The 21,739-nt window shown below is 42.0% G+C and overlaps 1 protein-coding gene across 2 annotated transcripts in view; it reads right to left on the reverse strand.

The window, feature by feature from the left end:
* The window catches only part of ppp2r3a (protein phosphatase 2, regulatory subunit B'', alpha), a 51,322-nt gene that overhangs the window by 19,229 nt on the left and 10,354 nt on the right, over positions 1 to 21,739 (reverse strand). Inside the window, exons 1-2 of one of the 2 annotated variants that reach the window (XM_026339838.1) lie at positions 5,253 to 5,460; positions 911 to 4,341 (exon numbers count right to left, since the gene is read on the reverse strand). In XM_026339838.1, the coding sequence (XP_026195623.1) occupies positions 911 to 3,619 (2,709 nt within the window). In that variant the 5' untranslated portion in view covers positions 3,620 to 4,341; positions 5,253 to 5,460. Of the gene's footprint in view, positions 1 to 910; positions 4,342 to 5,252; positions 5,461 to 21,739 lie in introns of those variants that run through there. The other variant, XM_026339837.1, reaches the window with a different exon arrangement.

The following is a 21,739-nucleotide window of genomic DNA, read 5'->3' on the forward strand; positions in this document are numbered from 1 at the left end:
ACGCTCTAATTCCCCTTCCCCTCTGTAGCAACAACCCTAAATTACTTTTAAATATTCCCCAAGGAGGAAAGGCGGGTTAACAGACACACACACACACACACACACACAGTCCAAAGTACAGTACACCGCAGATTAGAAGGTTAGAAAGGTTAGAAACCAGGAAAAGAACAAAGAGCCACTCCTGACAATGAGCTGTCCTGTTCCATGATTCAGAACACCAGTGTTTTTATTCAAGCTCGAACTGTATCAGCATGTTCATCACAGTTAATGAATACTACTCATCACGAACCCATCAATTACAACAGCATCAACCTAGTTGTTTAACAGCAATAATCCACGTCTGGGTGTTTCATGTAATGCTTTTGGTCAGTCTATCTCAGGCGGCATGCCTATTTGTGGTAGACTTCCTGTTTGGTTAAGTTTCTCATTTTAAGTGCCTATTATTAGTGCTAATAGTTGTTTTGCATTTGGATTTAAATACTTTTTTTAAAACCCTAGTTATTTCTTATATAATATACTGTATGTGTAAGATGGCACTGTAATTACTATGAAAATACACAAAGCATCAACACAAGCAAACAAGGGATTAAAGACTAAGGATTTCTGACATATTTTAGGATTAGAGTATAATTTATCTATTAAAATTATGGTTTTAGGTTGCAGTCAGTTCATTTGTGGTAACGTTTTGTTCTGCTTAGGGAATTTTAAGCAAAAAGGAGCCTTTAAGGTAAGAAATACCTTGAATTCTATTGTAATAATTACTGATTACTGCATTGACCGGCACTGTTAAACATGTTTAAATGTAATAGCTATTTGTGCAAAACTAAAACACATTGTAATCCTGGGTAATTTTAGCTGTCGAGTAGCTTGATTTATGTCAGTATACAAATAAGATGCATCTTTTACTTACTCTGATCACCTCTGGAGTCTGCTGGATGAGGAGGGTTGAACCAGTGTCTGTCAAAGCAGCAGGGTCACCAACAGCAATGGCAGCATCTCTCGGGGCTGCTGCAGCTGGGATGGCAGCAGGGGCAGGAGCTTCAGGTGCAGTCACTGTAACTGTAATTTCTGCAACCTCTGTATCTGTAGCCTCAGCTGGAGGCTCAGGTAGGGGTGTGGGCAGAGGTTTTGGTGCAGCATCGAGTGTAGGTTTAGGTAGGGTTGTATGTGAAGATCTACAGTTGCAGACATCTTCAGATGCTGCAGGTGTAGGTGCTGGTGCGGGTGAAACTGCAGGTGCGTTTGCCTGGGAGTGCTTTGGTGGTATAGCTGGGACTGTATTTGTATGTATGGATGGAGCACTTGGAGCAGCAGCTGGTGGGTTTGTGCTTTCCACAGGGCTGTCAGCCCTGCCTGTGGTGGCCAGTGTGTCTTGCAGGAGCCTCATCACCTCCTTCTCCTTCCCACTGTTCCTTTCAGCACTCCCTGTGCTCCCTGCCCCAGAATCCACCAGTTCTTGGGCAAAACTTTCAATGCTCTCGAGGATCCTCAGCAGCAGTGCCCCATCCTCCTCTTCTCCTACCACAGCTTCACTGTTCTCTCCTTGCGGAGGAGTGAGACTTGGTGGAGTCCTGGAGCTAGGGCCGTTAAAGGCTAAGTGGCTAGCTGGCTTTTGGACTTGGAACTGGGTCATTTTTGGCTGCGTGACAACATCATTGGAAGTGATAACCTGGCTTCCCTCTCTTTTTCTGGTCTTAGCTGGTAGAGGAGGCTCAATGTTTTTGGGGTGAGTCATACTCTGAGAAAGATTCTCCAAGTCCATCAGCAGCTTGTCAATTTCATCATTCCTGTGTGAAACAACTTTGGGCGCTGAGACAGTTACTGAGGCAGAGGAGGGCCAACTGGGGCTGTAGCCAGTGTCTTCTGGCAGAGCATGTGAAAACTTATGGGGTGTGTGTGTTTGGGATAGGTGCATGTGGTGACTTACGTCAGCCCCACTTTTGTTCTGCATAGCATTTACTCCTCTTGTTGGAGTGTGTGTCTGTTGTGAGATTAGCTCTGGTGTCTTATCTACATCAGCCTCCTCCTCCTCAATATAGAGAGCCTCCATGGGTGAGGCTGGAGGAGTGTGTGTGTAAGGTGGGACTGGTGAGGTACGAAGAGGGGACGGAGAATGTGTTGGAGAGGAGCTGGACGGAGAGACAGACGGAGGAGAGAGTGTGTGCTGAGTTGCAGAGGAAAGCTGTGAATGCTGTAGTCCATTGGTAAGAGGACTGGTTGTGGATAAGGAGCTTTGGACTGGTCTGGCATGCACAGAGTCTAGTTTCAAAGGAAATGAGGAGGAAGACGAAATGGAGGTGGAGGTGGGACTGGAAGATGCAGGATGAGTAACAGTCTTTGGGATGGGAGGTGAGTGTACAACATCCTCATAGCGAGGAGGTTGCTCATTGCCAAATATTGGAGAGTAAGGTCCCTGTTGGATGGAGTGAAGAGTATTAACCAGCTCAGCCAGATCGTTGTGCCCGCTCCCAGGTGCACCCTGCCCACTGCCTCCCAAACCTCCAATTCCCTCCAGCTCTAGAGGCAGTCTCTTCAGGTATGAGCTGAGTCGGGACATCACAGCTCGATACATGCTGTCAGGACTTGCGCCTCCGTCCTCTGGCTCTCCACCAGCTTTGCGTTTGATGCACTGCTTAATAATGTCAGTGCATTTCTTAAGGTCTTCAGAACATTTAAGGAGGATATCCAGGCAGGCACGGATGTCCTCCCCACCTGCTCCCCCAGCACCTGCCTCTGCCCGTGTCTTCTCTAGCAGACGGGCAATTAGGTTCTCCTCCCCCAGCGTGTTGCGGTACAAGGAGGCCACTGTGTTTAAACTCTGGTCTAATGACCCAATACTTGACAGGCTGCTTGTGGAGCTACTGCCCACTTTAGTGATGACTGACGAACTACTTGAGTTGGACTTTAGCTTTGCCTCCTCCAGCCCTGTCCCTTTACCTAGCACAAACGGTGGCATGTTCTCGTCATTAGAAGTAGCCGTGCCATTTGTTGTGCCATTAGTCATGCCATTAGTAGTTATATTGGAGCTGAAGTGGCCATAGATGATCTCCAGGTCAGTGGAACGACGGCTGAAAGAGTCAGGACGGACCTTACGACCCTTCCGGAAGGTGACGTGGCTGGAAGAGGAGAGTCGGAGCTTATCAAAAGAAAACTCTTTGAGCTTACCACTGGCCAAGTTGATGGCCTCTTCAGTAATGTCCTTCAAACTGCTGGAGGAGCTCAGGTTCCCAGTCGATCCTCCAAAACTTGGGGCCTTTTTACCACGCCAAGTGGGGCTGTCTTCCCCTAAAGACAAATTGCCACTGCTGCCAGACCTCTCTAGACCACCATTATAACTAGTATCCATAGTAATGTTAATTTTACCATGGTTAGGAAGCAGCTGAGTGGTCATGTTACAGGAGTGTATGGGTGAACTATTGGTATCGGTGTATGCTGGGTCAGGAGCAACAAGCAGCTCAGAGCAGGTCCCACGATGTGCCACAGTACAGTCCAGTCCCTGAGACAGCGCCCCACATGGCCCTGAGCAGTAGTGCACAGCATGGGAGTGCGTGCGCCTGTCCACTACCACACTGTTGTAGCAGCTCACGCTGCTCACAACTACACGATAGGCTGCTGCCATGGTGTCCAGTGTGCTTCAGGGCATAGGTTAAACTAATATCAAAGGACAAAAAAAATCCTAATGGATTCTAGTATTTGTTTTTTGTCTTGCTTTTTTTTTCCAAAGTGTAAATCTTGTCACTGAAAAATGTAAAAAAAACAATAACAAAAACAAAAACCAGTGGACACCTGAAAAGAAATGTCAACAACTCAACAACTTCCAATGTCAATATCCTTTAATGCTTGCACCCAAAAAAGCTTTAAAGGGCAAATAGTTCCTTGTCTGAGAACTCTGGGCTTAATAATAACTGTAGGGTTCCTCCTATCTCCACAGGCACCTTTTCCGTTTCCTCTCTAGCAGCAGCTCATTAGCCACTAATGATAGCCCCGGAGGATGGTGACAGCAGAAAATCCAGCTGGGGTATCACCCGTCCGTCCACATAAGCAGCCCCAAAGGCCTGATCTGAGGCCAGCGAGGCCTTAACATCTTCCCAGCCTGGGCTCATCCCCTGGGCAATTACACATAGGAAGAACCCCTTATCTCACTCTGTGGTTTCTAAAGTCTTGATGAAGCTGAAAACTGTTACAACACAGCTGCACAATAGCAGCGGAACAAACCCAGATGGCCAGCTGCCTCCTTCTCTCTGTAAGTGAGCGTCTGGATCTGTGTCACTCCCGGAGTCTCTGTCGCCCCTTCCATCTCCCGGTGTGAGCCATGTGTGGTTTCTGTCAGGAGGACACCACCTGGGAGTCAGCACAGAGGGGAAGACGGGGAGAGAGAGGGCAAGGAAAAGAGAAAGGGAAAACACAGGAAGAGAAAGTAAATAACTAAGACGTTTATCAAGAAGTAGAAAAATCCTTATGAATGTGAGTTCATGACAGTGTGGAAGCATATGGACACCCTTCAGCTATCATCCAGATCACAGATCAAATGGAGAGGAGGAGGGAGACATAAAAGCATGGAGGGTTAAATAGGCAGAGCAGAAAAAGGCATGGCTCCTTTTTTGGTCACAGTAGATATACAGTTTTTTATCCTCACTGAGAAATCCTGACTCAGGAAAAGAAAGACAGGTGTGGCAGGGGGAGAAAACACCTGTTGACTTCACATTTTCATTCCATGCTCCACTGTCTGAAGCAAACAAGCAGAAATACATGCAAAGAATGAAAGACAGACGCACACTGCCAAACACAAAGTAAAGTAGAAGTGTGAGCTCATAAAATGTGCATAAGTCTAAATAAAACAAAGACAGCTGGAAAACATACAACTGAAAATGTAATTTTTACAATTAAAAGCTCTAAAAAAATTTTGGCCTTTTACAGATTTCAGTTGTGAAAACTTTGACACAGGATCTGGACGTATTTCAGCTCTAAGATAAACTTCTACTGGAGAAGAATTCATATTAAAGGGGCATTTCTGCACTGTAAACGTCAAGTGAATACTATGCCACATACCAGGGACTAACACAAAACACACCACAGTAAATCTGCTAAAATGATTTAAATGCAGTGTAAAAAAGTAAAAGGAATTCAACATGTTATATCACCCCCATTCTCTCTTGTGTGTTTCTGTTATTCAATGTAAATCTCTCCTCCTCCTGCCAATACTCCTATGCAGCGATAAGTCTAATAGTTTATATAAGTTTACAATAGCATACCTGTGGGATGCAGGATTTCCAGAATAACCACAGGAAGAAAGAACAACATCGAGAAGTTATTATAACGTAAACTGAGTGTGCAGATATATGATCCGTACAGCGTTCCTGGGGAATTATGGAGCCGGAGTTTCCTACTTAAAAGTGTGAAAAAGAGCAACTGTGGAGAGGGGGAGCAATGATTGGTGGCCCTGTGGGTGAAAGAGAGTGACTGGCAAGGTGGGGTGGGGGATTTGTGGCACCTGGAAAAACAACTATTAAGACTTGGTATGGAAAAAACAGGCGGCCTACTCGTCTCTCTGTCTCGCTTTCTCTTCCCTTTCTCACTACAAAAACACACACAACAACTGGATGCTGCTGAATCAGTCCCTTGAGCAGAAAATTATACTTATTGGCAAGCTGCACTTGAAATCTGGACAGACAGTTAGAAACAGACTATTACAGGATAGCAATCTACACACACACACAAATGCACACAGACATGTTGACTCACACTCCTTCCCTCTTGGTATACACACACTTAACATCTGTGTGTATATCTTAGTAAACGACAGCTTCCCAAAGTGATATTGAGCATGCAAACAAACTCCACTGATGTTTATACCAGTGAACAACCTCCACACACACACATGCACATGGTTAAAGCCACCCATGAATACTGCAAATGCCTCCCTTACACCTTCCTGGTGAGCACACACATGCACAATCTACGGTGTGTTTGCAGGTTTTTTCCTTCATTCAGTGCCAACTGAGTGATGGATTTGACTTTTTCTAATTGGACATATATTATGGGTGAGTTAGGTGAGAATGCATGGAGTATCAGTTTAACATCAACAAGCAAAAGCTTAAAGTCAAAAACTAGTTTATTTTTGAGGTATCTTGGATTACGTTTGGGAAAAACTATGAAAAATGAGTTCTTGGCTCAAGACCTATAAAATTTCCAATAAAGGTTAAAAACCCCTTTATTTTAATGCTACTAATGCAGCTCACTGGTGAACAACAACGTGTAACGTGTACCTTTTTGTGAGTTTTTAACATCAATGTAATTTGCTGTGCCATTTTCTCTGTACCCTTTATCCACTGCTTCATCTTTTTCCTATTTTCTTTAGACATTTCATTGCTCTCTCTGTGCTCTGGATTTAAAGACAGAGAAAGAAGGGTGCAGGGGAGGTAGATTGGTTGATTGTGTTCCCTGAACTTCTTTGTGAAAAGAACAGAGGTTATTTTGTACCAGCCTTTCTCTTTTTACACCTCTCTCCTTCCCTCCTCCCTTCAACCCGACCTTCACCAGGAAGCAGGCCCCTCCAACTACGCCCAATCCAAGTGGGTGTATGTGTGTGTGCATCTGCAAATGAGCATGGAATGAGGCTGTGTGCAACTTTGTGTGTGTGTTAGTGGGTACACGGCAAAGGGCTACAGGGGCCTCAGTGGGGAAGTGGGTCTTTATGAAAAAGGAACCTCAAACATAGCCCCTAGGAGAGATGACAGGTCTGTACTAGCCTACTCACTGTATATGTGCACACACATACACACAGGCAGGTGCACAACGTCAGTGTTACTGAGATCACAGCAAGAGAACAGACAGCTCTGCTACGCCACAAACTTTCTAAACAGAACCAAGACGATGACTAGCAGCTCTGTGGGTATTGACTTCTATCCTGCAATCACAATCAACAGTTGCTACACAAGAGGGATTACCGGACTTTATATAACATTCTTCTGAGAAACACAAAAGAGAAACACAAACACTCACGAGGAAACACAAAGGGTCCATGCAAACTCGAAAAAGTCACAGTTTGAGAGAAGTGCAAATGTTTCCAATGCAAATACTGTGCTATCCTTTTTCCACAGTCTGATCTTTACAAATGTCTGATAAACTAACTACAGTTCTGACCCACTTTTGTTTCTTTCTGTAATCCCCACATGAATTATTTATTTTGACTTCTAAGTGCATGTTTCACCGCACACATACAGTACACAAAACTGCGCACTGATATTCTCTTGAACAAGAGTTTGAAAGTCCTTTTTCTTTTTTCCTTCAGCTGTGCATCAATCAACTGTCTTGCTCGCAGAAAGACAGTGAGGCAGACAGTAAGATAGTCACTCTGGCAAACAGCTCTGTCCTTGTCAAGCACAGTCCACACTTCAATAATCATCGGTTTCTATGTCAGCAACAGCTGCAGAGAAAGTCAGACTGAAAATCAGGGAGAAGGACAGCAAGAACAGGAAGAAGTGAAACAATTGTCTTATTTTTGCAGGTGAAACTAATTCCACTCAGTACTCAGTTATAGAAGGTTTTCTTGGCTCAAATGGCCAAAGCACAAACCCCCTCTTCCCTCTATTGTCTAATAAAGCAAAAATACCTACTACAAAACGTTTAAATTTGACATATAACACACTGCAGTGCTGTGTGTCGACGGTGCCAGATGCACAAGGCCATTAGTCTTTTTCAAAGAGGAGAGCCGAAGTTTTGGGCGTCTGGACTGCAAATAAAAAAAAAAAAAATCCAGCTGGTCTCACACAAAGTCGAGCAAAGAGCTGTTCTGCAAACCAGACGCTTGTACACAAGCCAAAACACACGCAGGAGAAGAATCAGGAGGGATATCTTACACAGTTACAAAGGTGGTTACGTCAAGTCAAGTAAGAAAGGAAAGAATACTGTATGTCTGTTTGTTTAGTCTATGCAAGCAGCAGAGAGAAGGGAATGAATGAACCAAAAGGCACGACTGAGAAAAAAACTGTGAATGCATGAGAGAGGAGAATGAAACGACGAGTAAGAGGGAGTAAGAGGGAGTAAGAGGGAGTGCAAAGTCACTAGCTAACCGGCTGTGACTTTAAGTGTCACTTTGGCAGATATAATGCCTCACACCAACATCTGCCCTAGTATAGACAGATGTGCATTAATAAGTGCATAACTCCTAGACTGACTATGTACAGCACAAGAGTGAGGGTATGTCTGTGCGTGTGTGTGTCTGGCAGAGAATTGTAGGTTCTCTCATTATGACTGCCAAACTTATTGTCTGGATGAAACCAAGGCTGCTGATAGCACAAATCATTGTGCTCTGGAGACACACATACACACACAAATACACACACAGCTGTTTGTGATGAAACCACGTGTGCAGGCTTGCTAGAGCAGCACAGCCTGAATATTATCACTGGTCTTTGCACTTGGTGCGGAATAAACAGAACCAAGCTGCATGCAGACGGTATAAGAACAGTTTTATAAAATGACAATGAGCATTTATCCTGTACACACAGAGAGGAAAGAGTGGACAAAGAGAGGATTGATTTATATTTGCATAAATGGTATTCATCTTAATGTTATGACAGAGGTTGAATCATGTGTTTTCTACATTTATGCTGGCCATCTGCCTTTACTGTATATGCAAAACAGCAAGGCAGGACATTGCAAATCATTCAGTACACACACCACACTAAGGTGAACTATACAAGCGCTGTAACAGTGTGTTATCAAGTGAATAGGAACTATTTTGCCATTATCAAGCTACTATCTACTATTAAGATAGTAGCTTGATAAATTGTGTGTAACATAGCCTCTCACTGCACATGTCCAAAATTACAGCAAAACTAAAATATTTTTCTAAAATGTGTTTAGAAAAAAGCTAGATATGTTCTGTTATCTCTAATACACTCTCCTACAATCATATTTCTGACTCTTTTCCTCCTTTCATTATCTCCCTACCTCCTTCACTTACTGTAATCCTCTCCTGGCCACGCACTCCTACTTTACAGGCTAAAATGGCATGAGATCGGCGGTTCCCTTGATACTTTTCACATCTCTTGGGAAAGCAAGCTGTGTGAATAGTTCAGCATTTTATGAGGGGCAAAACAGTAACCCTAAGGACTACAGGACACACACACACACACACAACTGAACACAATATATCCCCTGAGGGAAGGTGTTGAGGGCAGCAAAGAGGATGTTTTTGAGCTTCTGAGCAGATGAGGGAAAACAGTGACTCACACATTTTCTTATCCTTAAATGTTTCCTGGTCAAAAACAACTTGGCCTTATAAGGTTAACACACAATCATACCCAGATCCTGCTGTTCTACTGCAGAGGGCAGAAATAACATGCTGTAAATATGCAACACTTGTTGGCCGCGTGAGACGACGATGATGAAAGCTGGCATCAGCTTCAAACCATCTAAACCTGCAGTACACAGACATAGTAGAAAACATTTTTGTAGACATACACACACATAGTAAAGAGTGCATGCAACTGTACCTCTACACTACACTCGCTCCCTCTCTTACACACACACTCACACACACACACCTGTCCACCCTTCTTGCCTGAAGCTAGCTATGACCCAGTCTCTGCTTTGCTTCTAATTTAAAAAGCCCATTTTGGGTGATGTCATGCTTTTGGCTGCATTCTGCTAATGCACATGGAGATGCACAAATCAAATATCAGACACAAACACATACACACACACACACACACACACACACAAACTGGCACAGAAGATGAACACAAATACATCTAATGTAATGTGCAAAGACAGCTGACCTTGATTCAGCCACTCAACTGTTTATTCCTGTTGCCACCTACAATGCAGACCCAAAGGCAACCAGCTTACACCAACAACACAAGAAACCAGACAGTCCAACACATCCAACACATCCAACACATGCACTAAACCCAACAGGGGGGAAGTGGAAGGGAAAAGGTTTTCTGTTTAGAGCAGTGGGGCTGAAAATGAACAAACTCAAACATTGGTAAAAAAAAATAATAATAATAATTTGTACTGAAATTACAATTCACCAATGGCGTCTATAACTTTTGACTAGATGCTTGGTTCCTCTGCCACACAGATAATATCATATTTATATCCAGATAGCCAGACATTCGGGCTGAACAGTTACTTATTTGCACGACTTCTAAACACTTCAGTATCTCCATCTGCACTGTCCTTTAATAATCACAATCTGTCAACACCCAGCCCTGAGCCCATATTCATATTATTCATACAACAGCTGGTCACGACACACTTAGTTGAAGATAAGTCTACTGTAAAATTAGCAAAGCTAATCTGATTTCGATTACATATGTTTGACAACAGAAGAACTTTATCAGAGAAATGTAGCCTGCAGCCCAGCTTGTCTTATGAAGTCTTACATTAGTATTAGAGTTTCCTACTAGGGATGTATAACAATTACTTACTTGATGTCTGTGCTGATTATGGAGTTTGTCACGCACTTTTGCAAAAACCACAAATTAAGCTGGTGTTAAAAAGTCAGGAAGGAACAAACAACGCGATCAAATACAGACACCAAGCCTCACAATCTGTGCCATTAGATTTAATTTCTAAACGTGGATCATCACTCGCATGGAGCTGATTTGCCTTTGAATACCTAGATTTGGCAACTAACCAAATGCTAGCAGCCAGCAACAGAACTGGCATTTGTAGCAGGCTCCATCTGAGAAACTGACTCTTTTTTTGGCCCGAAGTACCTCTGCTTCCAGTGTTTTGATGGCTGGCTGCTGTTCACAGTCTAGGTTCCAGTGCTTTTACAGGGCACAATGAAAAAACTCCTTCATCAGCTTAAATACTGAAGTTTCTTGTCAGCTCACAACCCTAATAAAGACACACAGGAAAAGATACAGTGCATGTGACTTTGCCAAAAGCAGCTGTAATTTATACTTACTTTAGTTTGCTCGGTCTAATGTGATTTTTATCCCATCGCAGAGGCCCTCAGTTGTGGTTGGACAGTATATCTGTCGAACCAAATCCAATCCTCAAATGATCTAGCAAAAGTTTAGCGCTGCTAAAAAATATAAATATTAAAGCGAGAGAGAACGAGTAAACACCACACTAATAATTTTGAGGTGTTGAGTATTTCGGCAGATTGGAAACTTAAGAAAAGCAGACCAAAACTAGACGGCATGGAGCCAGAACCAGACCAAGTCTCAGATCCGCTGTTGGTCAGAGCTGAGTTACTCGTTCCAGAACATTCCCCAGATACCAAAACTGTTTTACACTAACAGACATCATTCAAAGACACATACACTCATACAACCACGGCAGACACGCAGACTTCTCTATCAGGCAGATTTTGTTCAAACACTAAACTGAAGAGATGATGGATATGACAGGACAGGTTGTGAAGAGATAGCATAATGTCTGTAAACACACACACATACACACACACACCAAGCCTAGAGCCAAGGGAAAGAGATGCAGCAGGCATCTTCACGACAGATTATTTATTATTTCCTTCATGTCTCATACTTGCAATGTAGAGAGCATGCATTAGTTATGTCACTCTGGCCTCCATGGAAATGTAGTCTCAATGTCTAAAAGCAGCATCTTTAAGGCTCCTCATTGGTGACGTACAGTATATACAGTGTCATGAAAGACATAAAAAACATTTGCATCATCTTCTGACTGTCCAAACATAATGGTTTTTTAGATGTGTTTGTGCACTCTGGCCAGTTACATGTAGGCAGTAGGACTGTGTTTATAATGTAAGAAAGAGTAGATTTGTCCTGATTTGAACAGAAATCCATATAAGAGCATGTTTAGACTGGCGAGCTGAAGCCAGACTAACTAGTCTGAGTGCTGTCTGTGAGTATGTGCGAGCTGACTGCTGTGCCTGTCCATCAGAGGGTCATATGAGGAGCAGATTAGGGTTTCTAACCGCAAACCCCTGTCGCCATGACCCATCGTCACAGAGACGAGGCGGACAGCCATCGTGTTCCGATCCACCACTGACTCACCCCTCGTTATCTCACTGCCATGTACACAAATATACACAAACACACACATACACACACAAGCAAAACCACATCTAAATCTAAATCAGGACTTTGTGCAGCAGCCTATCTCACATGTTCTTCATCTCTTCTGCCGCACAACATCTCGACCAATCATATCAGTTTGAAGCAGAGCAGCTGAACGGTGCCATCCAAATTAAGCCTGCTGATGTTTACTCTCATTATTGATACTAATCATTTTCACCTTTTGCACTGTAAAATGCGACTGCATGCAGCCTCCCTTATGAAACAAAAAACACCAGTCACAGGGATAACATGTTAACAATCAAATTGTGTTGCCTTTCTCACCTACCTTCCTGTTATCTATCGGTTTCTTTTTTCTTTTTACATTATTCATCATGGATTGTTGCTACAGTAACTACTCCATATTACTGCTGTTGTTATGAAGACTAGTGAATATACAGGCATATGCCTGATAGGTGTGTGCTGTAGCAATCTGTCGACATGATTTACAGTATGTTGTGCACTATAAATTTAACAACATATATTATTTTCTTCAAATTTTAGGTTTTCACATTTGTCAAGACACAAATGATTGAAGTTATCATTTTATGCTAATTATGGCTCATTTACAATTACAAGTACAACTTCATAACGTGTCACCTTATTCTACAAAAAAGCCCAATCTGACCCCTAAACGTCGTGTTAACATTTATCAAACTCACATTTCATGTAAGGCCCCTTCCCTATGTGTGACGTCAGCATAAATAAAAAAGAAAAACAACAAATCGTTGTACCTTTTCATTAAAAGTTACATATACTGTATGTGAGCTAATGATCACAAAATGATCTGCTGCAAGTTGGACAGTTAAGCTTGAATCTTTGAACCCCTCACACTACCACTCACCGTTGGCCAGACCAGCCCGCTAATCAGGATTTCCGTGACGTGTGTCAGAGTGGTACATTTGATATAAATCGTCCCAACAATCCTTTAATTTACTGCTGCCACTAGTGGTTTTGAGCTACCTCCAGGACCAAAAGAGTGCCATGTTATATTAGAGTCCTTTCAGTATTACTCTTGCATGGGGACCATTCATAAACTGGCCTGTGATGGGTTTTGGGTTTCAACTCGTTTAACACCAGAACCAGAGCAGAGCACTCTTTTCATTTTGAGAAACAGTAAACACTATTTTTGGAGCACTGTTTTACTTTTATAGTTCAGTTTCAGCACGATCAGTTATGTCACGCTGGGGGAGCAGCTGTCACTTAGGCTGCCTGTTAGGAAGGCTCATTTATAACCCTAGTTAATCTTACAAATAGATGTAGTTGCACAAAAAGTAAAGAAAAGAAACACATGAAACACACACACACACACACACACACACCACATCCTCTGTTACTGGGTTATTTTCTTCCCTAGTGTTTAGAGTCTATTCTTGGAGTTATGTTTGTGCATGTGACCCCAGTTGCTCATGGTCAAATGTCCGGCTGCCTTTTCACTTCAGGCTATGTATGTGTGCTCATGTTTATGGGTCTCACTATGTCTAAGTGCGTCACACAGAACCTTATCCAGAGAGATGAGATCATGTTTACACCTTCAGGTCCATATTAATTTGGGCCATCACTCAGTTCTGCCTACTATCCAATCATCCAAAACGTCTGACGTTGTCGTCCTCCCAAGCACTCTCCCTGTCTTCTTCTTTTATCTCTCATCTCTTAATCAACACCTCTTTAGCTTTATCCACCCTGTAAATCACACCCGCTTTGGGACCATGAAAGATAAATGTTGACAGTACATCTCCATGTCTCTCCTCACCGTCTTTTTATGCTCACGATTTGCTGGTCCTGTTCTTCCCAGTTGATTCTGATCTGCTTGAGACATCAATGCAACATCAGCAGGGTATTCATTCACCTACCTATAAACCGTAAGCATATGCTTAAGCGCACACAGGCTGGGATGTGGGTTTCGCTGAGCATGTGGCTGTGACGCTTCAGCTAAGCCTAGGGTTTAGATCTAGACTCTCCTAATAAGAAACAGCCACGGTTACGGCACACCACAGCTGAACGAAACTCCAGACGTGACTCCACGCAGTAATAGATACATACATAATAACCAAGAAGTTTATCTGAGTTCAGAATAGTGCTGCAATTTAGTAAGGATCAAATTTGAGGTGTGTCACTGTTCAACATTATTGCTATGTCCTATATGGATCTATGTAGCTATTGTGAGATAAAGGAAGAAAGCTAGTAATAGAAACAGTGCCACTGTTTGCTGTTTAACGAAAGTAGCAACAGGTGAATCACAAGACGACTGAAGGAGGGCAGTAAAAGTAAAGAAAGTGCGAACAAAGAGAACATGAAAAGCACTATGAAACACAAGTAAATCAAATATAATGTGAAATAATGAAAAGAACTTGTTTGAAAAAGTGGCTTTGCTCACATTATAGAATCAAAGTAAACATAAGAACAAAAGCATAGGCCAGACGTGTTTTTTTTCTTGGCTTCCAAATATAGCTGCAGGTTGTATTTACATGTATCCACAGTGCGTGTGCACGTCTGTTTGTAATATAGCAGCACAACGAGATGGATTTACCACATGAGCTGACTTGAGCATGACTTATTGGACTCTAATAATGTCAAGCCAGGACTCAACAGAGAGTCGAGAAGAGGGGGGGATAAGTCTCTGTTTTCTCAAACACACAAACACACACATAGACATACAGATGTGCACGTTCGGTACAGAGCTTATGTGAGACTATCCTGTGTATCAGAAAAAGTATCCACCCTAAGGCAACAGAGTTTTACACACACACACACACACTTTGCGCCTGCTTTGTTTCTGTCACCTGAAGTCTGAGGAGAACGACACGACTTGCGGCTACAGGCCAGCATGTCAAGAGTATAAAGACAATGGCTGCATGGATGACTCACCACCCTCCACACATACACACACGGGCACACACATCCTCCCTTGGGTTAGGCTCAGAAAAGAACATTCCCTTATTATAGGAGCATAGTAGCAGTTCAAAGGCAGAGTGGGAATGCTGTGTTGTTACTAAGGCTTTAACTGGCTGCAAGCCTGGACCATCACACTGTCATAAGTTATGAAACTAACACATTGACCAATACCCCAGCAAGTCACAGACAGTCACACTGACTTCCAAAAGTGATGTCAATTACAGGGTATTATTGGCTCCTAAGTAAACAGCCATGTAAGAACTAAAAGGCTATAAGTGTCTTTTTATGTATTTACATAATGTGGTGTCAAGTCATGGACGGATGACAAAGATTAACAACTTGCAAGCAATCACCTCATTAAGATGGTATGATTACAAAGTCGGTCATGTGTGCATTAACAATTTAACACCATATCCATTAAATTTGTGTATAATTATCATACTCAACAAAGATCTTTGGCTAATGTGGGGCATTTGTTTTGTCTCCAGGCACTTCCATGATATTATTAAGTGCTAAGTCAGAACACAGGAACAGAAAAAAAGCTTCCCTTAGCATGAATGTTAAGTACAAATCAGAAACTTCTAATCATGATAACTCCAATATGACATGTACACAGCAAAGCAGACGTCAGAAAAGTACAAAATTACATGGAAGCATGAACTGGCGTGGTGCAGAATTGAGCAGCTTTTTCCAACAGGAGTGAGATTTTGATCTCAAAATCTGAAAAGCTTTTATTTCAAGTCTGAAAGTAACTGATGCTCTTGTAATATCAGAGCTGTAAGTCAGTAAAATACTGTAGGAGGTAACCCCCGTCACGCAGAGCTTTGAAAGTGAGAGACTTATAATTGAAGACACCGGGAGTCTGTGAAACTGCATTTCAGTTCAATTTTGATCTTTGGGAACAGTATGAGTAACAAAATAATCTAAGCTCAAAAGGTCAACTTACTACTTCTCTGAGCTTTCAACAACACATCACAATGTCCACCCAGTAAATGGAGCTACCTGCGGTGTTATCATGTATTCTTCAGCTGAATAAAGACGGTTAGAGGCAGGGGAAAGCACAAAGCAACACCATGTTCCCCAAAATCTCATCCTTTTTGGACCCTTGTGAAAAAATGTAAGATGCGTAACATACAGTAATGAGCATTGGCTCATGCTCTTTACAACATAACAATAGTTAAATGTCAGTAATATATGCTTTGGTCCAAACTGTTAATAAATCAGCAACAATTTAGAATGACACCCTGTTCTGTCCCTGAACGCCTCACAACACAGACAACCTACACTGTGTACCGTCCCTAAACGCCTTACTAGAACTGAGGCTAACAGATAAGATACGACACACTGCATTAGTTAATCATTATGAATCTACTCACACAGCTAAAGAAGAACAGGGAAAATGCAGTGAGGGCTGAACGGTGCTATCATTTTGAGCTTGTGGCAGCGTCAGACAGGTCAGATGATGGCGAACAGCACTACAGCTTTGTTAGCCCTGCCTTGGCTTGAGTACCAAAACACACACAAACACAAACACATACACACTAAGAAATAGCACGCAGCTGTCCTCCCTAAAAAAAAATTAGTCAGGTTCTCTAAAATCCCTCATGTATGACATCATGCTGTACGCTACTGCTGGGATTTGTCATAAGCTCACAAACTCTGTATATGTGTGTGTGTGTGTAGTCTCGTAAAAGTTGAGAAGGCAGGAAATTCTGTATGTCAAGTATGCGTGTGGGCGACCTTCTTCTTACCAGTACCTGCCAGTAAATACTATAAATGTAAATGTGAGTGCATATGTGCGTTTCCATATAACATGAGCAGACATTAAGCGCTATGATTCCAGATTTTCCAGCCACTGTTACTGATCTCCTGGCAGACAGGGAAGGCAGACACACAGTCATTCTGTCGGTATACTGCCAAGCCCTCCTTGTCCATTCCTCACATCTGTTTGGGTATGCAAATACACACACACACACACACACACACACTGTGTATGAGGAATACAGTCACAAATACACAAATAGCTACACGTTGACAACTACACTTGAGCAAGGTGCCATGCAGAATACCCACCCACCCGTTCAAGAGCACCAGTTGCATACTTCACTAACTATTCATGAAGAAATTACCTTTAAGTAAGAGTATAAAAATACATTTTCATCATCATCATTATCATCACCTGCTGGCAAGAGATGACAAAGAGCAACAAGTCAAGAACTGGCTTATTTATCTGAAATGTCATTTTGACAGAAATGACACCGTCACATCATCAGTCTTTAGATGTAATTCCTTATGGCTCAGAAATGCACACACACACTTTCATTCCCTAAGAATTTGGCTGCTGCTGCTGCAGCAGTAACAGTGTGACTGCTTTGGCCTTTGAAGTCAGGAGTCAGTAAACCTCTGGGAAACTGGCTTCGATCCTCGCCCCGTCTCCACCCCTCAATCTGCAACTAAAGAGCAGCTTCCCGAAAAGCCTCATTATAAAGTCAAGAGAGGAGCTTCTAGTTATAATGATCTATTTCAAAAGCCTTGGGCCTTTGTGTCAAGTTAAGTCCAGAAATTGTACCGTCTTTTGGGAAATACTTGCTCATTTCAAAAGCATCAGTCAGTCGCCCAAGTCTTTAAAAGCTTCCCATCATTTCAGCTCACTTTTTCCCGGTGACACACTGCACTGTTTTGGATTAAGGCTGCAGGTTTTAGTGGAAGAGATAGGCTGACTTAAAAGACTGAGGAAACTGAGGAAGTCCATCATGCTTTAAACGACAGAAGGAGCGAAAAATGACAAAAAGACAAAAACAGAGAGCGAAAAACTGAAAGAAAAGAAAGAGTGAGAAAAGAGCAGTGACCTCTTCACCTAAAAAGCTTAATTTGCCATCCATCACCATCCCTTTTCATTACAAAAAGGCAGATTTAAGATTACTGGACAGGCAAAAACAAAGACACAGTACTTTACAGGCATCAAGCAACACATGAAAAGAATAGTCTGACAGCGCTTTAGTGTGTGATTAATATGCTTCAGGTGTATGCTGCATCCATAGGAAGGGGAGGGAAAAGCAGGGCACCCAGAAGGCAACACTGGCATGGTGAGATGTACAGACTATATATAAGTCTTGGTGCCTGAGGGTAGAGTAGCCTGCATTCCCCGAATTCAGCTTCACAGTCTCTCTCTCGCTTTTAACAGCCTGCCTCACCTCGGGGGGAGTCTTACCACTCCACTCTATCCTCTATTAACCTCAACTCCTTGGCTCCTTTATACCAATGCATGCCAGACTGTCAATGTCAAACAGGCTCTGATTAGATTTTATGTTACTGGGATATTATTGTGTCACTTCTACAATAGTTTTTCTGATCCTAGTACTGCTTTTTTTTTTTCTCCACTGAGCTTATATCCGTGGCTCCCAACCTCGATACTAGGATCCCCACAGTGGGTCACAAGACAAATAAAAAGGGATCATGTAATGCTTAACAGGGTATGAACGCCAAATTAGCTCGGTATAATCACATGCAACGGGTGACAAGGGGTCAAAAGCAATGAAAGCATTATTTTACATGCCAAAAAAAAAAGGTTAGGACACAACAATACATTTAATCGGTTCTTTAGTACAAAGAAATATGCTGTATGCGGATTTTAAACACATTTACAGACACAGAAGACGTAAGAAAGAATCAGCCACACAGCAGAGTACCAAAATATTCCCTGTGCAACTGACGGAGATGAGGAGGAGTTTCTATTTGTTGTGTGTTTCTTGGCCCCCGTCCACGTCTCTGAACTTCAGTTCCCATGTGTTTGGGTGCATTTATATAATTTTTTGTTTGTTTGTGTGTGTGTGAGTTTGTGCTCGTACACGCAATATCTGATCTAGAGGTCACGTGAATGTAAGCAGGAGTGATAACCCCAAGCCGTTTGGTTTGGTTTTCTGACATTGGGGTGATGCCAACGTCTCACCTATCATTGAAGGTATGTTTTTTTTCTAATGTTTGAACATGTGTTTGGAAGCACAAGCTCAGACTTTTATCTGTGTGTGTGCCTGTGTGTGCAGGAGTGTGTTTATCAACAGCAACATAGTCCCAGCCGTCCCTGAAGACCTGAACACTAAAAGCCACTCTGGTTCCCATGAGCACTTGGCCCACGCAGCCAGTCACTGGATTGGTTTGGTTTCTATTGTGAAACTCTATACAAAGTTGATACAAATACACCGGTAAATCACTGCTTAATCACAATGCGACCATGATGCAATTACAGTGTAATTACATACGCAGGCCACATCAGTGTAGTCAACATGCAGTTCTATGTTTATGAGATGAATGCTTTAAAACTCAGCCTTTAATCAGGATGCAATCAAAAGTACAGACTGGGGGCACCAAAGCATGGAATTGGATTATTATTTAAATTAAAGTTTTGACTTCGTAGTATTTTGTCATTGCACACTCAGTGTGACTTCCAAACATAATTTCACCGTCTATTTTTGCTAAATTCAGAGACCAGTGTCTTCAAGTCTTGTATTTTCTGTCTGCATAAAATATACTTACTGTTGTCAAGTGTGTGTTAAAAACAGGAATACATAAACCGTCTTTAGACATTACACATCCATGCTCTTCTCACATCTAAGAGCTACATTAGAAAAAATGAGAGAATTACTTAATATGTGTGTGTGTGAAAGTTAGAAAGAGATAAACAGAACAGAATAGAGGCTGAAGATCATTCATGAGCAAATTTACAAATTCAACAAGTACAGATAAAATGCTTACATTCCTAGGCAGATTCAAATAATCAAGATATTTATTAGTGATTAATGAAGGCTATTAACTCTTCTGCTGCTGACTGCAATAGATCAGCAACCAGTGGCAAAATCTATACAGTTCCCACCGTTTATTAAAGATGGAAGATAAACTTTTCCAAGGCTCAAAGGTACAATTTGTCAGTAACTGACAGAAATACAAACTTGTGTAACTAAGTGTTTCTTTTAGAGATACAGAGAGAGAAGTACCACTGCAAAAATTGACTTTATTAAGAAAACATGACATCACTTATCAAATGTAGAGTCTTTCTCAATCTCACACTGGAAATCAGCATTTCTACTTGATGAGCATTGATTCCAGTTACTATGAACTGAGGTATCAAGAGAAAAAGTTCAATCAGTGCATCACTGGCACCAACTTTTGAAAGTTTTCTGCACGATGAAAGATCGAGCACAAACTTTTATTGTCTCTCATGGATGTACGCATAAACACACTGAAAGGTGCCTTAGGCAAATGCAATAGTGTGGAGAACAGCACAATGTCAGTAAAAATTTCAGCAATTCAAAGTTTGGGTTAATAACCACAGTGATTGGTCAGTGAGTTGCTCAAACAAAATGGGAATGGGAAACTGTTTTCAAGCAAATATGCAACAAATTGGCAGGTTTTAGTTTCCAGAATTGAATTGACATAGAGTCAACAATGGTTAACTGAAACAAATCAAGCAATCTACTGCAATAGCTTGATGACTCCCAGCTGGAAAATGTTTTCCAATTCCACCGTCTAGGTTAAAATTTGCACTGCAGTTAACAAATCCACTTTTTGTGTAACTATTCCTCTCCTGAGATCAAGGAAACAATAAGTGTCTTTAAGCATAAAGACAGAATTTGCACACCTCCTAACACAGCTGTGACTATAATACTGTATTACACCGACTACTTGCTGGAGTAAGTCCTAAAATAACTGTGGAGTGGGACACAGGCTGATAACAACAGTGGAAAAGGAGACCAACCCGAATTTATCTTCTGAATCCCACATCATATACCCCCACAAAAAAGGTAAGCTACCAAAAATGAACAAAGCCCAGACAGCTAATGCAAAAAAAAAAAAAAAAGAAGAAAAGAAACAAAGATGGAAAGAAAAGAACAAGAGAGAGAAACGAAATATGCTGCTGTCAGTGTGCAGGTGATGTGGCCACAGCTGCAGTCATACAACAAGCAGTCTTTGATTCACTACAGTTCAAACAGCAGGAGAATCACTTCAGTGATGAAAGAAAACCTATGATATCAAACTACCACATCTCAGCTCTCACAGGCACAGGGGCATCGACATACACGTGCACACTCACAATAACACAGTAAAACACCGAAACTCTCGCAGAACAACACATTAACGGAGTGAAGATATTTCTACATATCATTATAGCATTAGAACGGCACAGGTGCAGGTATGTGAGGCAGCTGGGACCTCCTTTTACTGTATATGGACAAATATTTAAGACACACACACACAAATCCAGCCAGTTATTCAGTTTGGATCAAAGGCAGTGACTCCTCTGGTGTTTACTCCCTCAGGGGCCTGAACCTGGACAGATGAGAAGTCAGTGGAAGAAGATATGAGAGGAAAGAAAAAGTAGCGTGAGTGGCCTGAACAGATCAGAAGATAGATGGAGATGAAGGCGATGAAGAAAGAGGGGAGCGGAGAGAATGGGAGGAAGGGTGGAAAAAAGAAAGGAAAGTTGAAATCAGTTAATCTACCTGTTCTGAGCCCTTTTACATGCTCAAGGCTGCTTCCAGAAAAGCATAATAGCGCAGAGGAGTGGTGAGAGAAGCTATTTTTCCAAACAACTGTCAAGGGAGTTTTGAGTAAACTCAAAAATGTCAAAAAAAAAAAAAAAAAAAAATCTAAAATTCCTCATTCAGAGCAGAGTTTAAGCATATAAACAGGCTGCAGTGCAAAACAATGTCCGAAAGTAAAATAGAATATACACTAATACACATACAGATATACATGCAGCGGGCAACAGGTTTCTAAAGAGTCTAACAGAC

The sequence above is a fragment of the Anabas testudineus genome, chromosome 22 (assembly GCF_900324465.2).
Source record: "Anabas testudineus chromosome 22, fAnaTes1.2, whole genome shotgun sequence".
Taxonomy (NCBI): Eukaryota; Metazoa; Chordata; class Actinopteri; order Anabantiformes; family Anabantidae; genus Anabas; species Anabas testudineus.